At 61.1% G+C, this 26,231-nt stretch overlaps 1 protein-coding gene across 4 annotated transcripts in view; it reads left to right on the top strand.

The window, feature by feature from the left end:
* The first annotated feature begins 196 nt into the window (after window positions 1-196).
* Window positions 197-26,231, top strand: part of LOC109380066 (UPF0317 protein KRH_21160-like) — a 41,032-nt gene continuing 14,997 nt past the window's right edge. Inside the window, exons 1-2 of one of the 4 annotated variants that reach the window (XM_019637241.1) lie at window positions 197-2,185; window positions 4,385-4,781. In XM_019637241.1, coding sequence (XP_019492786.1) covers window positions 1,588-2,185; window positions 4,385-4,575 — 789 coding nt within the window. In that variant the 5' untranslated portion in view covers window positions 197-1,587 and the 3' untranslated portion in view covers window positions 4,576-4,781. Of the gene's footprint in view, window positions 2,186-3,364; window positions 3,455-3,672; window positions 4,782-26,231 lie in introns of those variants that run through there. The other 3 variants (XM_019637243.1, XR_002123366.1, XM_019637242.1) reach the window with 3 other exon arrangements.

Raw genomic sequence — 26,231 nt, 5'->3', positions numbered from 1 at the left:
CTGCCTCGCCAGAGAAGAGCGCAATGATGGTGCCAACTTGGGCCAGTGAAGCAACGTCCTCCACAACTAGATTGAAGAACAAGATGACAGCAACTTGTCTGTTCCCCTCCCCCCAATTCCCCAGCACTGTTCCCATTCCCCCAATTCCCCCAATAAAAATCTTTAAAAAAAAAAAAAAAAAAGAAATGTCTCAGGGTTCCCACCTCCTTTGGGGTGAGCCAAGCGAGGGCCCCCACACTAGGCTCCCATCTCAGCCATTCAGAGGGTTCCCAGGGTGCAGGCCCACCTTGTCCGCTTGCCCTCCCCCCTTCCCCACTGCCTCCCAGCCACACTTGGGTTCCAGGGCCTTCTCCAGAAAGCACCTGAGCCCCCACTGCTCTCCTTGCTCTCCTGGGCCTGGCGTGGGGAGTGGGCTGGATCCCGGGGTGCGCCACGGAAAACGTCCCCACCGCACCTTGTGTCCCAAGGCTGGCACCTTGTGGTGCTGGGGCCTGACCTGGGGTGTCACGGAGGGGTCAGGCACAGCGGTGTGTGAGAGGCACAGGCAGCCTTTCCCCATGTGCCCAGCTGGGCCAGGCCTGCAAGGCACAGGAGGTGGGGAGGTTTCTGAAGTTGCTTTCCAGAACAATAGGGCCTCTGACTGCCTGCACTCTGGTCAGGACGAGCAGTGACGCTAACTGCCTGCCCCCCCATGCGGGCCCTGCACCCAGCCTTCTGGGAAGTGGGTCTGCCCTGCTATTGCGGCCCCCTGTCCTGTGTCCTGGGGGACCTCAGAGGCAAGGAGACCTGCCCAGCCCACACAGTTGTCGGGGCAGTTGGCCCTGCGAGGACACGCCCATTGCATCATTTAGGCGTGAACCCAGGATGGGGGTGCTCCAAGAATGACCAGTGCGTGGACATGGGGTGTCCCACTCGCACATGCCCCTGGTTGCAGCTCTGGATGGAGTCTGGCAGCTCGTTGGCCTGGCTCCCTGTCCAAGGTGACCTGCGGGCGTCATTACTCAGGGCTGGCTTGGGAGCTTCCGGAGACCCGGGTGGCTCCGTCAACACTTGATCCGGGCCCCAATTCTGGGCAAAAGGGCAAGGCCCGGGGGTACTGGGTGGGGCCCTAGATGGCCTGGGTAGGGCCCAGCCCACTGGAGGACAAGAGCCAGGAGGAGACACAGGCTCCCCTGCCCAACCCATGCCCTGGGAGTCACCTGGGTCTCCCCAGGGCACCCCTGGGAACAGGCTGCGTGGCCTGGGAGGCTGTGCCCGCCTGCCGCCCGCTGAGAGGGCCTCTGTACTGGGCTGGGCTAAAAATAGCAGGGCGATGGCAGGGCAGGGACAGCCGGTGGGAGGCTCCTGGGGAGGGGCCGGGAGGGGGCATCAGATGGCAGCCTCGGGCCCAGGACCGGCCGTCAATGGCGCTGGCGCACCCACCCTGTTCCCGGTGGCCGGCCAGCCTCGGCCCAGCTGACAGGCTATTTTTTCCCTGCTTGACTAAATATGGTCAGGGAGCACAGCCCGAGGGGGCCACTTGGCCGGCTGCGTGTTTGGGATGCTTGGCCGGGTATATAAGGACTGCAAAGGTGAGGCGGGTTCCCGATGCTCAGGGGGCCCCCACACCCGCTCCGGGCCTCGGGTCAGCCCTCCGCGCCCTCCCCTCCCCCGCTGCCGTGCAAGTGCGAGCCTGCACGCCGCGGCCGGCCCCCTTTGTTCCGGCCCGACCTCTGCCTCGCGCCGACCCCGGCTGGGGTGCAGGGGCGCCCTGCAGACGCGGCCCGGGGCCGGGAGGGGCTCAAGGTGCGCGGGCCGCGCGGCCGCTTCTGCCGAACTCTGCGGCGCGCCCGCCCGCCGGCCGCCCGCCCGCCACTCCTGCGCCTCTCGTGCTTCCTCTCCCTCTCCCTCAAGGTCCCCCTCCCTGCTAAGTCTGCGCTGCTGCAGGAGGGCTGGGGGAAGGGCCGGGGTGCGCAGAGGGGGTGCCGGTGTCTTCTTTCTCTCTGCCTCCCCCACCCCCAAGTGCGGACGCGCCGGGCGCTCCGGCCTCCCCCACCCCTGCATTCGCGATTGGCTCCGGGAGAAGGTGGATGGCGCTGCCGCGGCTGCAGCGGCTGCCGGAGAGCCGCGCGGGGCGCACCGCACCCGAGAGCCGCGACCCTGCGCCCGCAGCCGCCGTCGCCAGCCCGGCTGGAGGGGCTCCGCGGTGAGTCCCGCTCGGCCCGCCCCGCCGCCCCCGCAAACTTGCCGGCGCCGCGGTGGGGGGTGTGCCCGGCGCGGTGGGAGCCGCGGTGCCGGCCGCGTGGCTCCGGCGCGGGTGCCCGGAGTTCTCTCCCGGCGGCCGCATCGTCCGCATTTGCAAAACTGCAGAGCCAGCAGCCAGCAGGGCCGGGAGGGCGCGTCCAACTGGGATGCGCGAACTTTGACACGCGGGCATCTTGCGAGGACGCAGCCGCCTCCTGACGCCGCGGGGCCGGGGTCGTGGCGCCGAGGTGGGGGCGCGGGGGCCGAGGGACGGCGAGGTGAACCTGCCCGGGGCCACAAAGCCACGCCCAGGCGGGAGCGGGGCGAAACTTACCTCGGAACTTGCAGCCCTGACCGCGGCGATGCCGGGCAGGGGTCCGGAGGCGGGCGGGACGCGGGGCTCCCCCGTCAGGGTCGGAAGGGTCCCGGTGCTGGGCGTGCACAGCCGGCGCGTGTGGGTGGAGACTGGGGGCCTGAGGCGGGGGGAGCGGCCCAGTGGTCCTTGGAGGGGAGGGTGACCTCCACCGGCGGGGTCCTGGGGGGCCGGGGGTGTGCACAGCGGAAGCTGCTGGAGGAAGCCCAGGGCATGGTGCCAGCTCACTGTCCCTCGTGGCCCCTCGGAGGTGTCTCGGTGCTTCTTTTCTTACCAAGAAGGGAAACTTTTGCAAAGTAGCTGTGGTTCATTTGTGAGCAGACGGGAGCTCACGAGGGCTCTTGCTGGACCTGGGGCGACTCTCCTGCCCTTCGAGGCCCCCAGCTTTCCGCTGACCTCCAGACACCGTCCCTATGGGCACCTGGGAGGCAAGGGTGAGGGTGGGTCCCAGGCCTGAGCAGTGGCAGGTCGCCCAGCTTCTGAGGTCTCATCTGTCAGAGGATGGCCTGGCAAATTTAGATCTCAGACTCCCGCTATCTTGCGAGGTTCTCTGGAGGGCACATTCCAGGGGAGAGGAGACGTGGGGCCCTGGCGGCTGTGTCAGTGGCCCTTTGTTATCCTTGGTGACACGAAGATAATGAATGACAGTAGCCACGCGGAAGTGGGACACTGCTCCTCCGTATCTTTGCTGAGTGGCTCTTCCCATTAGTGGGGTGCCTCTCAGAGCCCTGATCATGCACCCCGACATTAAACTCCAGCCCAGCCATGCCCGGTGCAGCTGCCACAGACTGGGGACTTTAGGAATCGCTTAGCTGCCTCTGCACAACGCAGGCTCTGCAGAGACACTGCCCTGCCCAGGTGACAGCAGCATGCAGACACCTTCGCTGGGCAGGGGTGGGTAGGGAGGGGCGGGCAGGTCACTTGGACCTTGCCTTGCTGGCAGAAGGGACACTGGAAGTGCGTTCAGGCCAGGGCCTTGTCCCCAGGCCGGGGTCAGTTCCCAGCCACCCTAGGACCCTCTGTGTCTGCACCGAGCTCCCCCAGCCGCCAGCGTCTCCCTGCCCTTTCCTCTACAGGCGACCTCCCTGAGTGACAGCCTCCTTCCAAGTCCCGGCCTCACCTGCAGGCCTGCCCTGGGCCATGGCGAGGCCTCCGTCCCATGCTGCTCCTGACGCCCCGTGGGTTCCTCTCTTCTTCCTTCCTGTGGTGGGGACCAACTGTCCATTGTTTTCAAACTCCCGGCTTCGGGGTGGCTAGAGAAGTTGGTGGGGGAGAGGGGCCGCTACTTGTCCATCACAGGGAAGTTTGGAAATGCAGTGGAGGGAATATCGACACAGTTAAGTACTCAAAAGTGCTTAGTTTGCCGCTTGCTCAGTTTACTTAAACCCTCTTTAACGGGTTTATTAGACGCCAGTGAGCACAGGGGAAATTCATTAACAGGAAGGCGGCCCCTGCGTTTGCCTGTAAATTGGTATTGATCAGGCCTGGCGGAGACCGGGCGGAGGCCACAAAGAGCCAGGTGGGGACCGGCCGCCCTGGGTGCCCGTGTGAGCTGCCTGCTTGCGCAAGCATCGTTTCAGGGGCCTCCGCAGAGGTGGTGACGCCAGGAGTGGAGAAGGAGAGGAGGAGGAGGAGGCGTGGGGGGGGGGCAGGGGCCAGCCCCAGTCCCTCGCCATACGGGTGTCTGCTCTGTGGCCAGGCTGAGGCATGGGCCACCTCCCAGCAGCTCCTACCGCCCTGGGACTTGGGGTCCGCCTGCAAGTGCCCTTCTCACGCACTTCTTTAAAGACAGAGGCACCGAGCCCCCCCTTGGGTGCCAGTTCCTGGATGCACATCACCAGGGACCTGCCCGGGAGTCACCCAGCTGCCCAGGTAAGGCCTGTCCCTTCCTCGGGTCTCCTGGTGCTGTCTCCCCAGTCTGGGCCTGCGGCGAGGGGTGCTTCTTGCTGGTTCTAGCTGCCTTGCTCCCGGACTGCTAAGGGGGAGGGCCCTCCCTGTGCACTTGGCAGGGACAAAAGCACCCAGATAGAGACGGAGGGTGCTGGCTACGTCTCGGCACTGTGTGGGGAATGGCACATCCTTTCTCTGCGGCGAGGGTGGAAGGTGGCAGCCTGGTTCCTTTCTTGTTCCACTGATGCAAAACTACGCGAATGTTGGGGTGATTAAAGGGATTCTTGAGATTTTCTGGGGTGCGTGGTCTGCTTCTGCCTCCCCGACTCTGCGATGTGTGTGTGAGGGAAGCTGAGGTTGGAGGGGGCAGGGGCCGCGGCGTCCCTGCGATGATCAGAGTGGGAGAGCACAGGGAGAGGTCCAGGGTGTGGACAGGCGACAACCCCAGGGCCCCTGTGCCGCCTTGTCCACCCCCAGGCGGGGCCCGGCGGCACCCACAGCGCACACTGAACTACCTGCCTGGGAGACATACTTCTTTATATGCCCATATGACCTGCTAAGCTATGGAATGTAAAGAAGTATGTATTTCAGGTCGGGGACTTTGTCGCCGGAGTAAGGGGGCAGTCCACGCCCGAGGGGCCTCCCAAGGGGACAGACGGGCAGACAGTGGCTGTGGCAGGGAGGCCTGGGTGGCAGGCTGCCTGGGCGCTGGTGGCGGCCCTGTCCCCTGCCTGTATTGTTCTGTCACTTTGCCTGTGTCAGCAGGTGGAAGCGTTCATCAGACATTAAATATTCAACGTGCTGACTGCGGCAGAGGGAAGGCAGCCCTGTGGCAGGCAGGGTCCGCGTGGGGGCGCGAGGGGCTGGGGACTGAGTGTGGGCGCCTTGGCTTGGGCACATGGGGTGGCGTGGATCTGGGGCTATCACTTCTTGACACCCTAAAAGGGGTCATTTGCCAGCAGAACAAGCTGTTTGTGTGACTGGGGCAGAAAACTGCTCATAGGCACAGAAAAGCAGCCTGTTTCCAAATGGACGGGCCAGCTGGACGGGGAGGGGAGCCGGATGACCCCCGCAGCCTCGTGTAAGAGGAGTCTTGAGGGAAAGACATTCCTTGGCTTGCGACATGCTCGGCCTCCCGGGGCGTCCGGGCGAGGGCAGCAGCCCCCATGCAAGGTCACGGGCACCTGTAGCCCCAGGCCCCTCCCCTCCTCTGAAATCCTGGAACCCAGTATCTGAGGGCACTTCGGGTGCCCTGGTGATGAGGACAAGAAGCGAAGATCTGAGCCTGAGCTGGAGCCCGTCCTGGTGACCCCTCACCTCTTCCTGCACCCCACCCCCACCCCAGCCAAAGCCCCAGCGCTATAATTCTCTGTTTTTACCGAGTCAGCTTGAAGCGCTTTTCAGGGTCAAGGACATGGCGGTCTCGCTAGCCTGCTTAGTGCAGACGTGTGTGTCCCTGGCCCCTCTGCCTGCCTTGCTGCCAGGGCCCCAGTTAGTAAAGAGCTTGGGTGACATCCTGTACGTCCCGCGGCTGGGCCGTACTGCCCAGGAGTTGAGTGTGGACGCTGTGTCTGGTCTGGGTAGCCAGTCTCTGCTGTGCTGGTCCTTCTGTGGGAGCAAAGGGCATAGGGTTGCAGGGGCAGCGGGCAGGGGTTGGGCCGTGGTGGGAGGGGCGATCCTGCCCAGCTGTCGGAGTGGGGACGTCTACGGCCCAGGGCACGTCCCCCGTGGGCTCAGGGCTATTTTTCCAATATGTACGCCATCTCTGCGTTTCCTGTGTCCCTGATAGTGCTGCCTGGGCTCACAGCAGGTGCCCCAGCTCCTCCCACACCCTGGCCTTTGGCAGGAATTCCGCCTCTCAGTTGGGGGAGGAGCACCTGGCCCCCTCCTCCAGCTGCTGGAGGCATTAGGTCTGGGTTAGTCAGGTCCCCTGAACCTCTGAGGCCCTGCCAAGGAGCCAGGGACAAGGACAGAAAGGCAGTTCCAAGCTGGCACTCGGCTCTCTCTGCCCAGGGAGGTTGAGAAGGGCTCGGCAGCCTGGGCCCCTTCCGATTTTCAAGCCTCCCCACCTCTGGCTCCGCTGCCATCGGCACGGTGAGGTAGGACTGTCCTTGGGCACGGCCTTCCTTCCGGCCACCGGGCCTGGAGAGGTCAGTGCCTAGTGTCCCTGGGAAGGTCGTCTCTGCGCCGCTAGCTTCCAGCTCCGGCCACAGGGAGGAAAGTAGTCGAGTGTGCAGCCACCAAGGCCGGCCGCAGACAGCTGCCCTTCCCCGGGATGTGCCCCACCGCACATTAGGGCTTTAGTGGAGGATGTGGTGTTTAAATAAAAGCCTAGTGTTTCGGAGTGCGGTTTGACAGAGCAGTGAGACGCGTGTCAGGGAGAAAGCCATGGCCGCCTCAGCTGTTCACCTTGGTCTCTCCATCTGCCGAATTCAAAGCAGGCACCTCTCAGATGCCTCCTTGTGGAAGCCAGAGCCCCTTCCCTGGCAGTGCCCCTCAGGCCCTGGGGCCTGTTGCTTCCTGGTGACACTGACTGGGCCTGGAGGCTGCTGTGCTCAAATCTCCAACTCTGGCTTTCCAGAGAGAGGAGCTGGGGGCCCCAGGCAAGCGTGGGGTGTTTGGGCCTTTCCCTGTGGAGGAGGGGAGAGGTGGGCTTTCCCAGGACTGCATGACAGGGAGACAGAGTCGCCTGCCACGGGGCTCAGGGACATGCTGAGGAAAGGGCCTGGGGTGTGGCCGGGTGGGGCTTGCCTGCCAACCTGGGGACCCAGGTGGGTTTTGTGTCTGTGGTTGGGCGAGGTGGCAAGTGCCTCACTCTCTGAGCTCCGGGAGCGGGGAGGCTGCTGGGTGGAATAGTCCAGAACGTTTCCCTCTCGTAGCCTGATGACAGGCCCAGGTTCCGCTGGTGGAAACGGCAGCGCTGAGAATGGTGGAGCTCATAATTTCAGTGCGCCAAGTTAGTTAAAATTCTGTGTTGCGGCTCACAGAATTTAGCCACGCTCCAAATGAAACTTGCACGCTCGAGGGAGACCAGCTCCGCGTCGGGATTGAGGGGCAGCCATCGCACGCGCTGTGTGAGGCTGTCTGTGTCAATGTCGCGTCGTCTTTTATCTCCATGGTCAAGTACAGTGTGGCCCCCACTTCTGAAGAGGGGTGCCTGGGACCGCGGTTTGGTGGTGCATTTGCGTCCAAGAGAGCATTTTATCGTACAAGGGTTTCAAAGAGGGGAGGCCTGGTGGGAGCATTGTAAGGGGGCATTTGTGATCTTTTAAAACTGTCCACCTCGCGTGAAAAATGTATTGAAGAACAAACTCTCGGGCGTGATTAGATTGACCTGCAGGACAGATGTTTCAGCCACCACAGCCCAATCAGGGGGAACATTGCTTGAACTGCAAATATCCCTGCCCCCAAATGCCCTAAATGAAAAACGAGGGAACCTGAGTAATCTTTAGGGGCCAGGGCGTGGCAGGGAGGATGGCGTGGAGGGGTTTGCTGGGCAGGGGCGGGGGAGTAGGCGGGGCCAGTGGAGTTGCATTAATTGGAGCCACTTTAGCATAAGGGGCCACCTGGTCCTCAGTCTGTGGGAGCTTTGTGCTGACTCAGCCTGGCGTGTCCAGAGCTGAGGGGGCCTCTGTGCCTGTCTTTGCCCTGCCCTGCTCCTCTGGGGTGGCCAGGCCTGGGGACAGTGCGGCCTGGAGGTTCCAGGATGGGAACACATGGCTTTCTGAGGGTCCCTGGCCCACCAGCAGCCAGCCTCCTGGGTGGGAAGAGGCAGGCATGGCTTTTGGGAAGGGAAGGGACCCGCAGCACTGCGTCAGCAGCTCCCAGAAGCTCCTGTCGGCTCCCAGCTGTGTCCTGCTCTGGGCCTCTCAGCTGCCCTGCAAGGCCCCGGACCTGGTTGGCCGGAGCTTAGGGCTGCCCCTGGACTGTGTCCCAATGGGGACTGCCTTTAGTGCTCAGAGTTGCAGGCTGGCTCCGGCCCTGGGAAGGCCGTGCCACCCAGCGGGGAGCAGGGAAGGGGAGGGGGGCTGCAGTGGGTGGTGGAGCAGTGCAGGCTGCTGCAGGCTGCTGCCTGGGGCCCTGCAGTGCAGGCGCAGCCGCAGGCCGCATGCAGGGCTGCGCATCTCAAGGGCAGGGACAAGACAAGAGGGCCACCTCGGACAGCCCGGCAGCTGCTCCTTAGGTAGAGACTCAGGGCGGCGGGTCAGCAAGGCGGGCACTGCAGAGGCGTCTTCTCCCTGGGGCGCTTGCAACTCAGGCCCACCCACCCCAGTTCTCAGATGCCCTACTGAGTCTCAGGCCAGATCTGCTTCCTGCCCTAAGGGGAAGGGGGTTCGACTGGGTGCTTATGACAGTGAGGGCCAGGGACACGGCACAGAGTCTCCGCCCAGGCCCCCGTGTCCAGCCCAGAGAGACAACAAAGGAAAGAAGGCCCCACTGCACAAGTGCTGAGTGGAAAGGTCACAGGCTCGTCCCATCCAGAGGGCAGATACCCAAAGGATCTGCTGGTTGAGAGTGTGGGTCCCCCACCATGGGGTCAGCGAGGCGGAGCCAATGACAACGCTGGGGTCAGAGTGCGTGTGTGCGCACAAGTGTACCCGTGCGTGGAGGGCAGTTGAGGGGCGAGAGGGACAGTGGCCCAGAGTATTTTTAAACAGCAGGGAGGAGAGAAGGCAGCTGCCCCAGAACCTGTCCTTGGGGATGGGGGGGTGTGTGTCAGTTGGGACTTGGTGAAGTTGAAGGACACCCAAGCCAGATGCGTGGTTTGGGCCTTTGTCCCCTGGCAGGCCTGCGTGCTCTTGGTCACGCCCACATATGGCGGCCGGGCTGCTTGCCTCTCCAGCCGCCGGTCCACCGCAGCCGGTATAAATAGTCCACATTCTCAGCTGTCCTGTTGGAGAGGCTGAACTTGGATGACTCTGGGCTGGGGGAGGCCCAGGGACGGCCCCCTCACAGCCCGCCTGCCACCAGAGTGCCCATAATCACAGCTGCGGTGGCAACGACAGGAGAGGCCAGGCGAGGCTCTGAGCTCTGTCCCCCCTCACCTGCCCCTTTCGCAGGTGTCAGATCCAGGCGGGCCCTGGAGACCTCTTACTGTCCATTTCCAAGGGCGTGGCAGGGCTTCGCCCACTGAGGGGATGAAAGCCCCAGGACCCCAAGCTGGGTTTGGGGGGCTGTGTGTGCATTCCTCCACCGGCTCAGTCTTACAGTAGAAGCTGTCACCAGGGTCCCCTGTGTTCCCTCCTTTCGGTGCCTCCTCGCCTGTCCCTGGCCATGGCCTCCTGTGGCGGACACAGCACTACGCTCCGGAGGCCACACAGCCTCCGACCAGCAGTTTGCCGCCCTCTTCTCAGGGGAACTTGCCTTCCCTCCACCTTTAAGCTACAAAGTGGATCTCTAATGGTGGAATTTCAAACTGCCACAGAGGCCTGTGAGCAGTACACCTTGAATGAGGGAATAAAAGGGAGTGCTGACAGCCCCCAAGCCTGGGTGCCAGACCCAGGGCCTGGAGGCAGGTAGCCACGCTGTCCACGCCTCCGTGTGCTGAAGCCCTCGCTGCACGGGAGAGCAGAGGACTCTAGAGCAGGTCCGTGCATCGTGTCTGTGTATGCAGCTGTAGCCTCCTCTGGCATCGCTGTGGTGGCCGCACCAGGTCCCCTGCTAATTTACCTGACGCGGTGACACCCCTGCGCTCTGATCTGCTTCTCTGCTGGTGGTTGGGGTGCCTCGTGGCTTTTCCTTATCTCCGGGCACATCGGCCATTCATTGCTCCCAAGCTGCCACCCCCTCCCCTGACCTCCTGGCTCTCTGATCTGGTCCTCAGCCAAACAGCTTTCCACCCCCAAATTATACCAGCTCCTGCCCCAGCCCTATCTTTCAGATAGTGAGACACAAAAATCTATCTTGCCTTTTTTTGCAAAGAACAGCAAAACAATCGGGTGTCCCCTCCCACCCCCAATCCCCCCTTGCTCTGTCCGCCTGCTCTTTGGGTCTATTTGAAGTAGAATTTATCTCTAGGAGGGCGTTCCTATCAATTTGGCGTGCTCCTTTTTGACAAGTTTATTAAAAACCCTCGCAACTCTGTATTAAACCTTTATCAGTGTTGAGAAATAATATACTTTTTTCTGAATAGACAGGAAAGTCATGGAGCGGGGCTGAGTGGGTCCTGCTTGGCATCTGACTGGGTCAGCATTGGCGGTGATAAGAAACAGGGTTGTTTTGGGGGTGGTCTTTTTACCGCTTAATGGGGGTCTCCCTCGAGACCCCCGTCCGGCCCCAGCAGCCCCTGAGCGGACCCCAGGAAGGATCCTTCCTTGGCCCTGGTCAGAGCTGCTCATGCTCCTGGGGCTAACCGTAATTCCTTGCTATTTATTTTAATAATTAACCAAAACCTAGAATTAAAAATTAATTTGGTGGTGAATCTAGTGCTAATAGGTAATGCTGCTGCCGGAGAAATATTGGGTTATTGATGTTTAAATTTTAAAAGCTCCATAGTAAAAAACACAAAAGGCACCCAGATATGAGTTGGTGACCCCCACCCGGGGAGGGCAGGGGAGGAACCCAGGATGGAAGCTGCCCAGCCAGTGGGTGGGCCCCCCGCCAGCACGCCCTGGCCTTTGTCTTGGGGACTGCGTCTGTGATGGCTGCTGGCGCACGTGCCTGCCCCGTGGTCTCGGGAGGCAGGGGTTCTGCTGTACGTGTGTCTAGGCCGTTGGTTGTCCTTGAGCAGAAGGTGGTACATGCCGGTCGTGGCGCCCACTGTGCTTGGCTCAGTGAGACTTTCCCCTGAGTCGTTCTTGCCTGAAGCGGATGGCGCTCCCTGGGGTCCTGGGTGCGATGCGGCCTGGCTACCCTTAGGGCAAGTAGCCAGGGGTTCCCTGCTGAGCTGTGACAGTGGCGACAGGGGCGTGCAGCCGCAGCCACTAGAGGCTGCGTGGGGCTGGCACGTCCATGTAGGAAACTGAGGCTCAGAGAGGCCAAGGAAGCTCCCGAGAGTCCCCAGCTGGGTGTGTGGTGTTCCAAAGCCAAGGTCACCCTCTGCTCCACCAAAGGTAAAACCTAGCGACAGCCAGGGGTGAGAGGTCAGCTGGCCAGGTTGTGTTGAGTTTGGAGTCTTCTCGTTGCATCCAAATTCTGGCTCTGGGGCCCTTATCAAATGCAGGAGGGCTTCCTGGATGTGGTGGTGGCCGCTGGCTGCTCGGGCTCCAGGGGTGTTTGGGGGCAGCACCGATGGCACCATGGCCCTCTGGCCCCCGTGCCAGCATGGGAGCCTCTCAGGGTGAGGCTGGTGGAAAGGCCCAGAACTGCCTGCAGGCGGGGTGTCTGGGAGAACCCCTCCTGCTCCGGCTTTATCTACAATCACTGTTTTCTCCAATTATAACTAATTGGACACATATTGCATTTTCATAGCATCTAATTTTCTATCGATTTTAACAGGGCTGCTGGTGTTTTCGGCAGTGAGTCCTTGCCTCTAGTATCAGTTGCTGCTTAAAAATGCTGAGTGTACTTCCCGTGTGGGGTGATTCCATCAGCAGATGTTTTAAAACCTAGTTAATTGTTTGGTTCATAAAATGCACAAACTATATTCGCTGCAGCCTCGCTCCTTCGTACCCGAGTGAGAACAGAGGCAGGATGGGGGTTTGCAGGAAACCACTGCCCTGGGCCACACACGGCGGCCAGCGGCCAGGAGTAGGCTTGCCCTGGGCCAGCTTACCTTCTGGCCGGCACGTTGCTCCCATAAATGCAGACTTCGTGACAGGCTGGCAAGTCACAGGGAGGGCTCGGCAGTGGCCCTGCCTGCTTTCTCCCGAGGACTCTGAGCTCAGCCCCTTTTGTGCTTTTTTCTGGCCTTCGGATCAGAGCCCCTGGGAGTGGGCACGGCTGGCCAAGATGAGAGAAAGACAGTCCCAGGTCCTTGGCGAGGTGAGTGCAGGGCCTGAGAGCTGCACGGGGACCCTGGGAGAGGGGCTCTGGAAGCACCTGGCCTTTGCGCCGTGGGGCTGGTCAGGAGCTGGGGACTCCGTACCCGGTGGACCCCACTGTGGACACAGCTCCTTGTGCCCTTCAAATCCGCAGTTGAGTGTGGTAACCATTTATTAGGCAAAGAATTGCTGGAACCTCCCCAGCCCTTGCTGGGCAAGGGCTGTGGGACGAGGCGGGTGAGAGGCTGGACATCCACTGCCCCCAGGAGAGCGGCCTGGGGGTGACAGACAGGCTGTGCCCTGGCATGGGGCAGGCGACATCACCCAAGCTCTCATGCCCTCCTGACTGGAGTGACATGGGATTGCAGGAGACAGCGCCCTCAGTGCAAAGACCCCTGCCTGGTACTCAGAGCTCAGTGCGAGCTTGACCATGGTGTCACCGCCATTGCCTGAAGCCACATGGCCACACCTCCTGGAGTTTTGCAGCCAAACCACTTGTGCAGCGTCCATGGATGAAATGACCTAACCCCGCGCCGCGCACCTGGGCACTGCCAACCCTCCAGCCCCTCACAGGAGACGCGCTGGCCCTGGACTCCAGACCCCACTTGGACATCTGCCTCATTTTGGTTTGGTTTCCAGATGGCCTTGAGCAGGCCCCGGCCAGCCGTTGGCGGATGGGAATGTCCGAGGGTGTGTTGGGACAGTCCCGGCAGGAGAGTAGAAGTCTTGATGAGAAAGCGAAAGTCTCTAATTTGGGGACAGCTCCTCCAGGCGTGGGGACATATGGAATCAAAGAGAAGTGAGTGGTTAGAGGGGAGTGCCAGTCAGCGTGGCCACGCTGCCCACGTCAGTGCTGGCCGAGGTTGATGTTAGGAATGACGGTACTGGGTGCAGCCACCCGGAGGCAGGTTCAATGTGAGGCGGTTCGTTTGCTGTCACATCTTCTACTTTGTTAGGAATGTGATAGGTGGTATCCGATCACCTGTCTCACTGTCTTCAGTGAGTGCCGAGAGGGGCTGGCTCTGGGGGGCGTCAGGTCTGCCCCACCCCCGTATGGTCCCAGGGTCAAAACAAGAGAGGTGTTTGCAGAGCTGGGTCCGGCTGCCCCCTCTGTCCTGCAGGGCCGCCTGGCTGGTTGAGGGATGCGAGGCTGGGAGGGCCGAGCCCACTCTGGGCTCCTGGTGAACTTTGGTCTTGAGGTAAAAGGGCACCCACAGAGGGGGGCCCTGTGGTACAGACCAGCTCAGCTCCTTGTGGAGAGGGCACTGCAGTGGGGACGGGTGGGGAACGCAGGGGCTGAGGGCACTCCTGCAGCCGCTGTGGACGGTGGGCGTGATGCTGTGTTATGGTCCCCACTGCCCAAGCGTCTGTCCCCACAGCCTCAGCAGGGCAGGACAGAGAACGGAGAAGCAGAGGGGTGACACCTCGTGGAGTATGCAGCCCCGCTTTGTGCCCAGTGGGCCCAGGGCTTGTGTGGTCACCCCTGCGGTCAGGCCTGTCTGTGTTCAGAGGGACGTCCACACACAGGACATCGTGTCCCCGCCCTGCTAAAGCTGCTGTCCCCCCTTGTCCTCACTCCTGATGAATGGGGTGTTGGCAGGAAAGCCAATTCTCTGAAAAGGAATGTGTTCCCTCTGAGTCAGTAAGGGTGACCGGGCAGATGTGACCTCGGCCAGCCCCATGCTGTTCCCACAGTGACCGCAGGGTCACTCCTGGGAGCTGAGGGGACCGTCCTCACATTCCCGACAGCTTGTAGATTTAGGGGACAGGCCCCGGGCCGCCTCCTGCGTCACCTCTCACAGCCACACAGCAGGGCTTCCCCTCAATATTCTGGCCTCTGCCCACCCAGGGCCAGCACAGCATCAGAGCCTGCCCCCGCCCGCCCCCCACTCCCACCCCCGCCCCGGCTGAGCTGGGTTGAGGCCATAGCCAGCCAGGGCGCGAGGTGGGACTCAGGGGGACTGTCCTGCTCCAGCTCCAGCTGAGAATATGATCAGGCTGGAGTGGGGATGAGGGCCCACAGCTATGGGGTCCCCATCCCCCAGGATGTGTGCCCCATGAGGGCAGGACCTGGTGGTCTTGGCTATGCTCTGGGGCTGAGACTGGCATGTGCAGTGGGCACCTGACAGAGGCAGGGCTGTTGAAGACTCGGTGGAGAGCAAGTGACAGGCAGGGTGGGCGGGGCGCCAGATCCAGGGGACAGAGCGTCCAGGCGTGAGTCCAAGTGGGGGGGCGGGGACTGGGGGGGTGCGTGTCTGTGAGCACGTGAGTGTGTCTGGTGTCTGGGCGTGTGTTCCTGATGTGTGACCCCTCGCACCCCCACCCTGGGTGCCCCCTCTCACGCCACTTCCTGCAAAACTCCAGGGGACCCTCAGCAGATGGGCTCTGCAGGGGAGAGTGGGGCGCGTTGCCTGGGCGCCGCCCTGAGGTCATCTGTTGTCTCACCGGGAGCCCCCTTCATCGTCAACGTTGCTGTTTCCTGCGGACCTGGGAGCCAAATGCTTTGCTAAAGCTGGTAAAATGGAACCAAATCAACTGTTCAATGGATTTGGTCCCCTTCAACCAGCTGTAGCTGCGCATTGATTGCACCGACGCCCGGCTGGAGGACCTGGCGGGCCCGCGGGGCCATGCGGAGGCCACACCAGGGCCCAGCAGGGCCAGGCCAGCTCCAAGTAAGCGAACCCCACCTCCGCCTAGGTCCCTGACCAGCCAACCCCACCCCAGGCTGGGGACGGCAGGACCCGGACAGCCTCCCGCCTTCCTCAGAGACGCCCTCCCGACGTCCTCACCAGGTTACTGAGAAAATAAACACTCGTTTTCACACCAGAGCGTTACTGGAAAATGTGTGTCCTGGAGCCTGTACCGAGCGAGCGGGGTCCCAGGAGGGGTCTGCACCTGTCTGTGCCCAAGGAAGCAGCACCCCCTCCCGGCTTTGCTGGGCTTTCTCCTTCAGCATGACCTTGGCCCCAGGGGCCCCCCACAGGGGTGGATGTGATGTCATGCCGATGACCTAAGAGGTGTCACAGGGTCTCCGTGTGGTGGCCGGGGGAGGCTCAGGCAGGCGGCCTGCATGTCTCAGTGTCACTTCGGCCAGCCGCGTCCTGGGACGGCCAGTGGGTTGGGCTCCCAGAATGGACAGGAGAAGCCAGGCCTAGGCCTCTCCTGCACCCACCCACAGAGCCCGCGTGGTGAGGCCAGGGTGGGTTTCTGTGGGGGAAAAGCCTTCTGTTGTTAAGTGGTCATGACAGGACCACAGGGAAAACAGGCCTCGCAGAGGGCAAGGTGGCCTCCGTGTTCTCAGTTTTGGGGTGCTGGGCTTAAAGGAGACCCCTATGAAGCATCAGCGAACAGGACCCCTTGCCATGGCCTCTGCAGTCGGGGAGGTTCCAGGGAAGGTCATTATGTCCCAGGGCCCCATGCGGCCAGAAGCGGCACCAGCCGGCACTCTGTAATCAGATGATCTTCACGAGGCAGCCGCAGGCACGATTGGGGGGCATTTAATTTGTGGATGGGGACCCCTAACACACGTGTCCCCTTCCTGGGCAGAGCCTGGCACCAGGGACAGGGCGGCTGGGCGCTGGTGGGCTTGAGGCGCACGGTGTCCCAGTGGGCAGCCTCTAGGCATGGGGGTCTGAGGCCTGCCAGGAGTGAACCCCAATTTCCTCCAGGAGTAGCAGGGCCAGGGTCCCTCACCTCTGGGATCACCAGCTCTCACAGCCCTCCCTGCTGCCGCTGTCCCCAAGACGGGGGGAGAGCAAACACCCAGGGCCACTGTCCACCCTGAGTTCTATCACAGGGGACATCTGTCCTGTGGGGGACCTGGGCCTGTCCCCAAGGGAGCACGTGGGAAATCCCCTAAACTGAGGAGCTGGGGGGACCTGGTCTGCCCAGCCTCCCGCCTCATTGCTGCCTGAAGCAGCTGCTGGTCTTGTGTGAAATGGGGCACCTGGTTGAGCTCTGGGCCCAGCTCCCCACTGCTCCTCAGGAAGGGAGAACCCCAGCCCTCTTGGCAGTGTCCCCCCCCCGCCCCCCAAAGCTGGTCTGCACTAGAAGCTGATCAATTAGCTTTACAATTGATTAGATGCAGTTCACATCTATCCCCCATGGTGGCCAGAGCTGTCACAGCCCAGGCACCAGGACCTGTCCCTGGGGGTGCTTTTGTGCAAATACCACACCCAGACCAGGGCCAGCGCTGGCCGGGCAGCCGCTCACAAAGCCCTGAAACTGGCAGAGGCCCTTTGAATATGAGCTTGTGGTTTGAATCAAGACATGACCCTGGCCAAGGACGGGGGCACCTGCCCCCTGGAACCCAGCCTGTCCCTTCCACCCTGTCCACGCCCCGTGCAGCCCAACTCCAGCTTGGTACCTGTGATTCTAATTCTGACCAGTCTTGACACTTGCCAGTGGTGATGGCTGGGTAGGTGACTGTGCCCCAGCTGGCAGGGCCTCATGGCATCCCATGATGCTTAGGGTGGAACGGGGAGCCCAGCCTCTGCCCAAACTAGCTGGGCACCCAAGGTCCTCCCTGCTCCTGGCCTCAGCTCTCCCCTGTAAATGAAGGATGACCCCACCTGGGACCACCTCCCCCTCCACCCAGGCCATGGACATCAGCTCCCGAGTTACTGGGAAGGGCCGGGCTTGGCCCACCCACCTGGGGCCTTTTGTCAGTGAGGTCCAATGGTCTTTCTGCTCTGTTCACCATGGCGACCACACAGATGCTGCGGGTTCGATGAGTGAAAACACAAAACCCAAACTGTGCCTGGCAGACAGCGGGTGACCCGAGGGCCAGCAGAGGACCACAGGCCATACATGAGCAAATAGGCTGGAGCAGGCGGTCCGGGACCGACCCTGGAGTTCAAATTCCATAAAATGTTCACGGGTCGCAACCTATTATTCTTCCTTTGATTCCCCTCCCCCAGTCATTTGAAAGAGTAGAAGTCATTCTCGGCTCTGGCCGCATAAGACAGCTGGCAGGGATCTGGCCCTCAGCTGGAGTTTGCCACCCTGGGCCAGAGTGAGTGGGTGAGTGAGCAGCAGACACACGCTCAGGGCACATGGACAGTGTGGCAGAAGACGTGTGTCACAGCTATTAGCCGCACGGTAGACATTTGCTGCATGGAAGCCCCTCACCCACCCAGCTTTCACAATGCCCAGACAGCCCCTCGGGGGTCTCTCAGAGGCAAGGTGGGGACGGCGCCTCCTGGAGAAACAAGGCCTCCCCGAGCTGCCTGTGCATGAGGTTCACCTGCTTTCCTGGGGAGGAGGTTTTACAGTCACCCCTTTCCCCAGGAAGTTGTTCCAACCTAGGTCCCCCCTTCCAGGGCTCCCGTCCTCCTAAGGGTGGCAGTGGGGTGTGGGGATAGGCAGGAGACTGCTCCCCAAGACAGTCGAGGGGACAGGAGAAGGGGAGTGAGGCAGACGGATCACAGCTCTGCTTGAAGACGTGGGATGGGGTCCTGAGGGGCTGGAGGTTTCCTTCCCGTTGGCTGGGGAGAGGGGCCAGTACAGAGGGGAAGGGGGCCCAGTGTGGACTCCAGGTCCAGCCCCCAGGCCTTCCTCCATCCTTCTCTTTGAGGGAGACACCAAAGACACAAAGATGTGCTGATGTCAGCAGTGGTGGTGGGGCTGGAAGAGGGGGCAGGCCCGGCTGGCGTCCACTGCAAACAATCAGCGCAAGGACACCCGACCTTCGTCACAAAACTGAGTGAAGGGCGCCAGGTCCCCAGCTCAATGTGGTCAGGGAGGCTGGCTGTTTGTGGGGCTGCCCACCCAGCAAACCAGCATCCCCTTGGAGAATTGTTTAAATTCCTGGAACCAAGAATGCTGGAAATTGCCCCAAAGAGTGGGGTTCTCATGTCCTCGCTCATTTATGCCACTGTGGGCCTCGGATAGTGGGATCCCTCTCTGGCATGAATTGGACATGTTGGAGCTTGAGAGCCAGAGTGAGCTCATGGGGTGGGGGGTGCTGCGGCCCGCTGCCCGCCTTGTCCGCCCCTGTAGCTGCAGGCTGGACCTCCTGTGTGAGTCTTAGCGCAGAGGCGGCCCCTTCACAGTGTGTGTCCAATGAAGCTGAGACTCAGGACAGCACCGTGAGCCTGCCCGGCCTCCACTTGCAAGGGAGGCCTGTGCAGCCCTGGAGCCGCCGGGGTGTGTGAAGGCCCCCAGCAAAGTCCTGTCCCCAAAACCGTTCTCATCTGTAAATTAGGCCACCTTGCATGCCTCCTTACGAGAGAGGGAGCAAAGGTGCAGCACCTGGGGTACACAGCCTGTACCCCTGTGTGGGGCACCTCCATTTCCCGCCCCTGCTCCATCCTATGCAGTCTGACATGCAGCAGTCATTGAGGAATCTGGGGGCAGAGGGATTTGGGGAGCCCTTGGGATTAGGATGTGCTGTCTTCCATACCCAAATTCCCCTTGGGACTTGAGTCCCAAAGGCCCCTGGGAACATGGTTCTCTTACTACCTGAAAAGTGACCTTGGTCTCTTGCACGTGCCTTGCTCCTGCCTGCCTAGAGGCCACCTAAGCTTTCAGCACCTCTACCTGCCCTCCCACCCCACCCCAAGTCCTTCAATAACTCCAGCCATCCCTGCGTGGCCCCTTCCCCATACACAGCACTGACCTTCTGGCCACTCTCGGTGAAGGTCACGACTGCTGCTAATTGGCACAGTTTCTAATCAACCCTGTCTGTCATAATAATCACACAAAAATAGCAGCTGCATTTGTATGTCACGTGTGTCGGTGCCCCCGAGTGGGAAGTCTTCCCCCACTGCACCAGGAGCTCCTGGCGTGGGAAGAGGCTGCTCACGAACTGGACAGGGCACGGATGAGGCTCCGGGATGGGAAGGCTGGTGGCTAGGGACTCTGGGTACGTGATTTGCCATTTGCATCTGTGCAAACTCTGCCTGGGAAGGCCAGCCTGAGTTGAGCCAGGGACAGGGCCATAGCGCTGTATTAAACAGAGCAGCAAAAACGCAGCCGAAAGTGCCTTTCAGGACCTGTGTGTGGACAGCTCCCTGCAGCCGTCCTCACCGCCAGCCCCCAGGTCTGCCCTGTGCTGGTGGCAGGCCGGACAGAGCCACAGGGATGCCCCGAAGGGCGCACCCCAGAAAGGCAGGCTTGCAGGAGTCCCGGCCGGTGGCCACAGGAACGCTGCCCTGCCTGGGTGCCGGTCCCCAGGAACAGAACCTGTGACAAACACAAGCTAGAAGATTAGGGCCATTAATGTGCGTCTCGGCAAGTTAATTAAAATGCTTTGCTAATGGTTCCCAGCACAACTTGGAACGAGGGTGTTAGCACAGACTCCATAGGTTTGGGGACTCCTTGGTCTGAGCTCAGGCCTGGCAAGCTTCTAACGTGCTGTCCGCAGCCCCGGGCTCCAGCACATGGATTATTCATGCAGCGCTGGATTAATTGTATTGATATATTAATAATTAATAACGACACGCTAATAACCGCCGTTGCGGCTAGTCTGCTCACTCACGTCCTCCCCATGATGTCCTGTCCTGCGATGAGGCAAGTACAGCTCCGAGGGGCCGGCAGCTCGCCAAAGGGCAGTGGGCAAGTCACTGAGTCGGAGCCCCACGCTGCAGGAGGGGTGCTGGAAAGGCGCCAAATGCATCCCGACTGGGTCCTCCTGAGGGTGTGTCCAGAAGGGAGTCCGAGGTACAGCCTGCGTCGCCCTGAGCAGAGAACCAGGGGCTGCGAAGACAGTTTGCACAGATGTCCTGGAATGTCAGCTGCGAGCTCCATGCTGTCACTACAGGCCCGTGGGGGGATGAGCTCCCCGTGAGCCCGGGTCCCATCAGCTACTCTCCTCCTGGCCACGAGGCCTGGAGAAGGTCTCTTCCGCCCTCTGAGGCTCTGCTTGGCCATCAGCAGGGCGGGTACAGCAGTCGTGTCAGCTTGTGGAGGGTTCAGGCCCGGCGGGCATCCAGCACCTGGCAGAAGCAGCCCTTAGAGTAGCTGTAGTAGCCCCCTAAGGGTTCAGCCTGATTTATTTCCTTGGAAAGCACTAGAATAAATTCTAGAAATTGCCACGTTCTGGGCCCAGCATCACTACCTCCTCCAGGCCGGGAAAGGGGGTGGGGGCGGATGCACAGGCTTGTTTTAAAATTAAAGGTCTGCAGGCTGTTTGGAGAACAGTGTGATAGCCCCACTGGAAACACCAGGGGAACCGTAAAAGCCATGGCTCCTGCAGCCCAGGCTGGTGCCAAGGGCCCTCCCGACACCCGTGCTGTCTGTCACCTTCACAGCCACACTTCACCCAGACCACTGCTGTTAGCCCCACTGTATAGGGTGGGCAAGTTCAGTGCCTCTCCCAAGGGCACTGTCCTTGGAACAGACAAGCTGGGTTTCCCCACAGGCAGAAGATTCCAGAACCGGAGAGCACAGACCCTGCGTGCTCCAGTTGGAGAGGCTGGTGCAACGGGCCGTCCAGGTTCCCCCACCAGCATGTTCCTGCTTCTTCCCCTCCACTTGCGCGCTCTGGCTCTCTCTCTCTCTCTCTCTCTCATTCTCCCCCGCACCCCTCCCTCCTCTCCCCTCCTGCATCTCTCTCCCCTCTGCAATGATTGTTCCAGGACGGCTACGGGGACAGGTCCTGAGCATGTGAAGGCTTCCCTAATGGGGCGGGTGCAAGGCATGCCCCCAGCACATACGGGGCGTTCTAGGCAGCCCCCACACCTGCCCTATGCTCTTGTCCTCGACCTTCAAAGCTGGCTCTCCTGGGACAGTGTGACTTGGACCAGAGCTGGGCACATGAACAAAAGCCACGGAACTTGCTTTTGGCAACTTGTCCCAGCATGGGCTTCTCACCCAGCAAAGCGTCCTCTTGGGGCAGGGTCATCAAGGATGCCATGAGGACGGAGAGGGGCTCAGTTAGCGACGAACGTCTCCTTGGAGGCTTGCTCTTATCTCAGCCAGGAAATTGCGGGGGCGGGGGGCCTGCATTGAGCCCACACCAGGGCAAGGCTTCTGCCCACAATGGTCTGAGGAAGGGACCACAGGCAGTGTCCATTCACCTGCCCACACCCTAAATACACACCACACACACACACACACACACACACGCACGCACGCACGCACACGCATCCCCTGTAGGTGATGGGTCAGCCGAACCCACAAGGTGGCTGGCTGTCCAGCCAGAATTGGTTGTGGGTGGGTCTAGTGCAGTGCCAATGTGACCAGAGCCTGCGGACATCCAGAATTTGCCTGGCCCAAGGTGGCCAGCAGGTGGCCTGCCCAGAGCTGAGCCTCCAGTTGGCTACACTCCAGCTCAGCTTAGCCGGACTCTCAGAGGCAGAGTGAAGGGAGCCGTCTGGGGCTGAGGACCTGGGGACTTGGATGGATGCTGCTTGTGCTGTCGACCAGGGCAAGGTGATGCCTCTACCCGGGCCTCAGTTTCCTCATCTGTAGCACGGGGTGGCAGAGCAGCAGCACAGCCCATTGGAGCATGGGGCACCGCTCAGCAGCTGTGAGCTCTGTGGTGATGGCTGGCCATGGTCCAACCAGCGCTGGGTGGAGAGACGACCGAGGCCAGTGCCCCTCAATCCTGCTCAGCCTGGGTCTGGCCATCTAAGTAGAAATTGGCACCGTACACACCATCCTTGCAGCCGACACAAATAGGGTTGGTCTGTGTGGCTCTGGGAACACAAACAAGGGTGACGCATTACCCCTGCTCCCAGGATTTCATGGATGTGTGAATTGCGTGTTTCCAAGACTAAGTGTGGAAATTGAATTTGGTGACTTCACACTATTTAAATGCGCTAAGGAAATCCACCTCTGGGAGCACATCCGATCAATCCTCTGGCGAGCAGAGAGCTGCTGGGAAGCACAGGTGCTGGGTGACGGGCTGACAGGTGTGAGCAGAATCAGGGTTTCCTGTTGAGTTTGTCTGGGAAACACCTGTGCCTAAAGCCACATGGCTCCTTGCGCTGGCCCCTTGCACCCCAGCCCGCAGGGGCATCTCTGGAAAGCGGTGTGCCAGGGATCTGGCCACACAGCTCTCGGTGCCTCTGGTGGGACCATCTGGAAAGCGCTGCTTCCACCAGACTTTGACCCCAGGAAAACGGGGGTTGGGGCCCCACTGGCAGTGCCAGCAGAGCCATGGGGACTGTGAGCCTGGAGGGCAAAGGAGGAACTCCCCTGCATGAAAAACTCCATATGATACGATCCAAAGCCTGGTCTGGAGTCAGGTTGCCATCATGAGAGCGCCGTCTGGGGTCCCTGCAGCAGACCCTGGGACAAAGGTTTGGGGCCCATAGTTAGTTGGAGATAAAGTCAGCAAGTTCGGTGAGGAGCTGGGAGGTGAAACAGGAGGGAGAGAAAAGGCGCCTGGGGCACCTGGGCTCAGCTCTGTGAGGACCTTCTGACGTGCTGTTGAACATGCTCGGAGCTGCCCCCGCGTGGGAAACACGAGGTGTCTGTCCACCAGTGTTGTCCCCCTGGTCGGGGGTCCCTCTTGGAAACATGGACCCCACACCCTCAGCCTTCCCCGCACGCCGTTCACTCATGGCCAGAGACGTTCTCAGGCAGCGGATGCCGGAACTGTCTGAGGTGGACTCTGGGTGGGTCGTGGGAATGTCCACAACCCCCTCCTCTTGAAAAGCTCGCTTTCAGCACCGAGGACAGTGGCCCCCGGGCCCGGGCTGGTCCCACACTGCGGCCTGTGTTTTCAAGGCAGCCACCCCCAGGCAGGCGCGGCTGGCCTGGCCTGGGTTTGTAAATCACTCAGGGGGCAGAGTTTCATGCCGCTGGCCTGCCAGGCAGAACGTGCTGCTGCCACCGCGGGTTACAGCTTCTCAGGCAGTGACTTATGTGGAGGCAAGATTTACTCTCTTTTGGGGCATGAATAACCAATTTCCTACAAATTTGCCAGGTCTTTTGAGTCAGATTTCCCACTAAAAATGACCAAAGCAAATCCATCTTCTGGGGCCTTTCACAGGGCCTCTCGCTGCCATTAGCGGTGTGGGGTTGACGTGACAGGCACCCAAGTGGGCGCGCTGGAGCTGGGGGAGGGAAGCTGCTCATGGGACATGGCACCCACCTCTGGGAGCCCACCATGCAGCCACCAGGCTGTCCCCCAGCCCAGGCTCAAACACTCGAGCCCTCTCCCAGTGTGCCTCAGTGTCCCAGGGGTGCTGAGTCCCTATCACCAGAAGTGGGAGAGAGAGGGGTCTGCAGAGATCCGTGTGGTGGGCTTGGTGGAGGGGCAGGGGGAGAGAATGGTTCCTGCCGTGCAAGTGCGTGGGGGGCTCAGCCTCCACCCGGCACCTGTTTTTTGGGGAATGGGGGGGGCGGGACCAAGGGGCGAGCTGCTTTTAGGTGTCCGAGTCTCCCTGCGACCCCGAATGCCCACCCTGCCCCCACACGCCCTTCTCTTATCAAGTCAAGGTCACGCTTGAGGTCACCTCCTCGATGAAGCCTTCTGTATTGTGTGGCACCTGCTTGGTCTCCCAAAGCTCTTTCTTTGTGCTACTGTTACGGCTTGTAGCTAAGCTTGGCGCTCAGCAGCTGGCTGTGTGTGTATACTGGCTTTTATGGATTGGGGCTCTGACTCTGCTGGTAGAGAGGTGACCCCAAACCTGGCGTGTGCCAACAGTCACCTCACTTCATCCTCACCGTGGCCCCACTGTGTAAGGTCGGCTTCCCCAAACCACAGATGGAAGTAAGAGCTCAGAGAAGCTGGGCAGCTTCCCAGGGCCGCACAGCACACCAGAGGCAGAGCTGAACTCCGCTGTGGGTTCCAGCACAGGTGGCCTGTGATGTCAGGAGGCTCAGGTAGGTGCCTGGGTCAGCTGTTCTCAGTTCCTCACACTCCTCACATTATCCCGGACAGGCCTCTGGGCAGGCTCCCCCCAGACCTCCATCTTGCAGATGGGGAGATTGAGGCAGAGGGAGGGACAGTGACCGGGGCGGGTCACACAGCGAAAGAAGTGGCTGGATTCATGAGACCACACTGTCAGCACCTCGGTCAGCACCGAGGGGGGTGTGGCCAGCAGGCAGCTGCCAGGGTGACCATTAGGGTTTTAAAAGCGGCGGCCACCACACTGGGAAAGGGGCCATAGAGCAGATGGTCTCCTGGCCTCATCTTTCATGAGTGGGCTGCAGAGAGCCAGCTCCTCCCGATGTGCACCCAGGACCACTGGGGTTAGCGCCGGTGGGGTCCTGAACATGCCTAGCCAGTGGGAAAATGGCCCACGGTCAGCGGCCACATAAGGGAGTATTTGCCACACACAATCCAGTGCCTGGGATGGATGGCTGGATGTGGACACAGCCAGGACTCAGACCCCACGGCAGCACCTGCCTCCAGTGTGGGGGTGTGGGTGGCCCGGGACCCCATCCAGGGCCCCCTCCAGGCCCTCAGCCTTTCCCCCTGCAGCCCCTGCACCACTCTTGAGAGCTGCCCGGCAGCAACCTGAAACCCAGGAGGCCTGGGAGGCCTCCTTTGCTCCCCTTGTCTCTCTGTTTAAGGGAACCCCAACTTGTAGGCCAGGAGCAGGGTCTCCCTGCAGAGCGCCCACATGAGGTTCCCTTTCACAGAACATCCGTGTTGCAGACAGCTGAGCCGTGGGCATGCCCAAGGCCGGGAGAGCCCCAGGCTGGGCAGGGGGCCAGGGTGGGGGAGCCTGAAGCAGGGCTCTCCTTCTGGGGGTGCCGTGGTCCCCACCCCACAGACTGAACCTTTGAGGGCTGTTCTGTGTCTGCCCAGAGTCCCCTCACCCAGCCCTCCTGCCAGCCTGAGACGTACCTGGGGGGAGGCCCATCCTGGAGTGGGGACAAGCTGTCCGCAAGGGCCTCTAGCAGGGGCGCCATGGCTCTCTTGGCAGACAGATCCTCTCCTTGTTTACCGGGACAGCACAGGGCTGGCACGGGCTGGAGGTGCATGGGGGCCCTTGTCTCAGCAGAGCTGATGCTAAAAGCTTACAGGGACCCAGGTATTGGAGGGGGGTCTGGGAACCCCAGATGGAAATGGGCAAGTGAACATAACCCCAAACCAAACCTGGGTACGCCGAGGCTGACCAGGCTGCAGCACATGGAACTGGGCTCCAAATCCTGCTCCAGTGGGGCCTTTGCACACATGTGCGTGTGTGCATGCATGGAAATGTTCACATGCATGGACAGTGTTCACGCTGTGTACACACAGTGGAGTCAGGGCAAGGGAAGGTAGACTGGGTGCAAAGTGTTGCATACATGACACATGCACAGTGTACACTCACACACACACATGCACACACAATGCATGTGTGCACACGCACCCCAAAGCAAACCTGCAATTATCCTGTCTGAGCCCCTGGGAAACACTTTTTGAGAAAAGAAGGCAAAACTGCCAATATTTCCAGCCCTTGGAGATGTGCAGTCCGTTTCATCCCAAGTCCTGGCCTGGGGGACAGTGGCATTTGGGGTCCGTGGGGTGACTGGTTGGAGCCTGTGTTTGTAACGCTGTGCCTGGTGCAGTGAATGTACCCCGTCCCCTAGAGCCCGCATGCAGAGGGGAGGACTCGGGCCAGCTTGGGCTGCGGAAAAGGGAGGCGCTGGTCTGGCTGTGGCCGTGGGGGAGGTGGCCTGTGCTGAGGTTCCATTAGCAGCATGGACGGAGGCTCCGAGCTGGAGCCAGAGATGACTAACAGTGCCGAGGGATGGACGCATTCCAGGAGGATGCTCACCCTCCAAGGCCTGCCAGGGCCTGCCCCGTGCCGAGTGAATAATTCAGCAGGCCAACCCAGACAGGAAGCGGGCAGGCCTGGCTGCAGGCTGGACTCCAGGCTGGTCCAGCGAAGGGCAACTAGGGCACGGGTGGGAGGCGTGCATCTGCTCCGTGGGTT

The sequence above is a fragment of the Hipposideros armiger genome, unplaced genomic scaffold (assembly GCF_001890085.2).
Source record: "Hipposideros armiger isolate ML-2016 unplaced genomic scaffold, ASM189008v1 scaffold_32, whole genome shotgun sequence".
Taxonomy (NCBI): Eukaryota; Metazoa; Chordata; class Mammalia; order Chiroptera; family Hipposideridae; genus Hipposideros; species Hipposideros armiger.
Note: the sequence above shows the minus strand (reverse complement) of the source record. Positions and strands in the feature narration are given on the sequence as shown.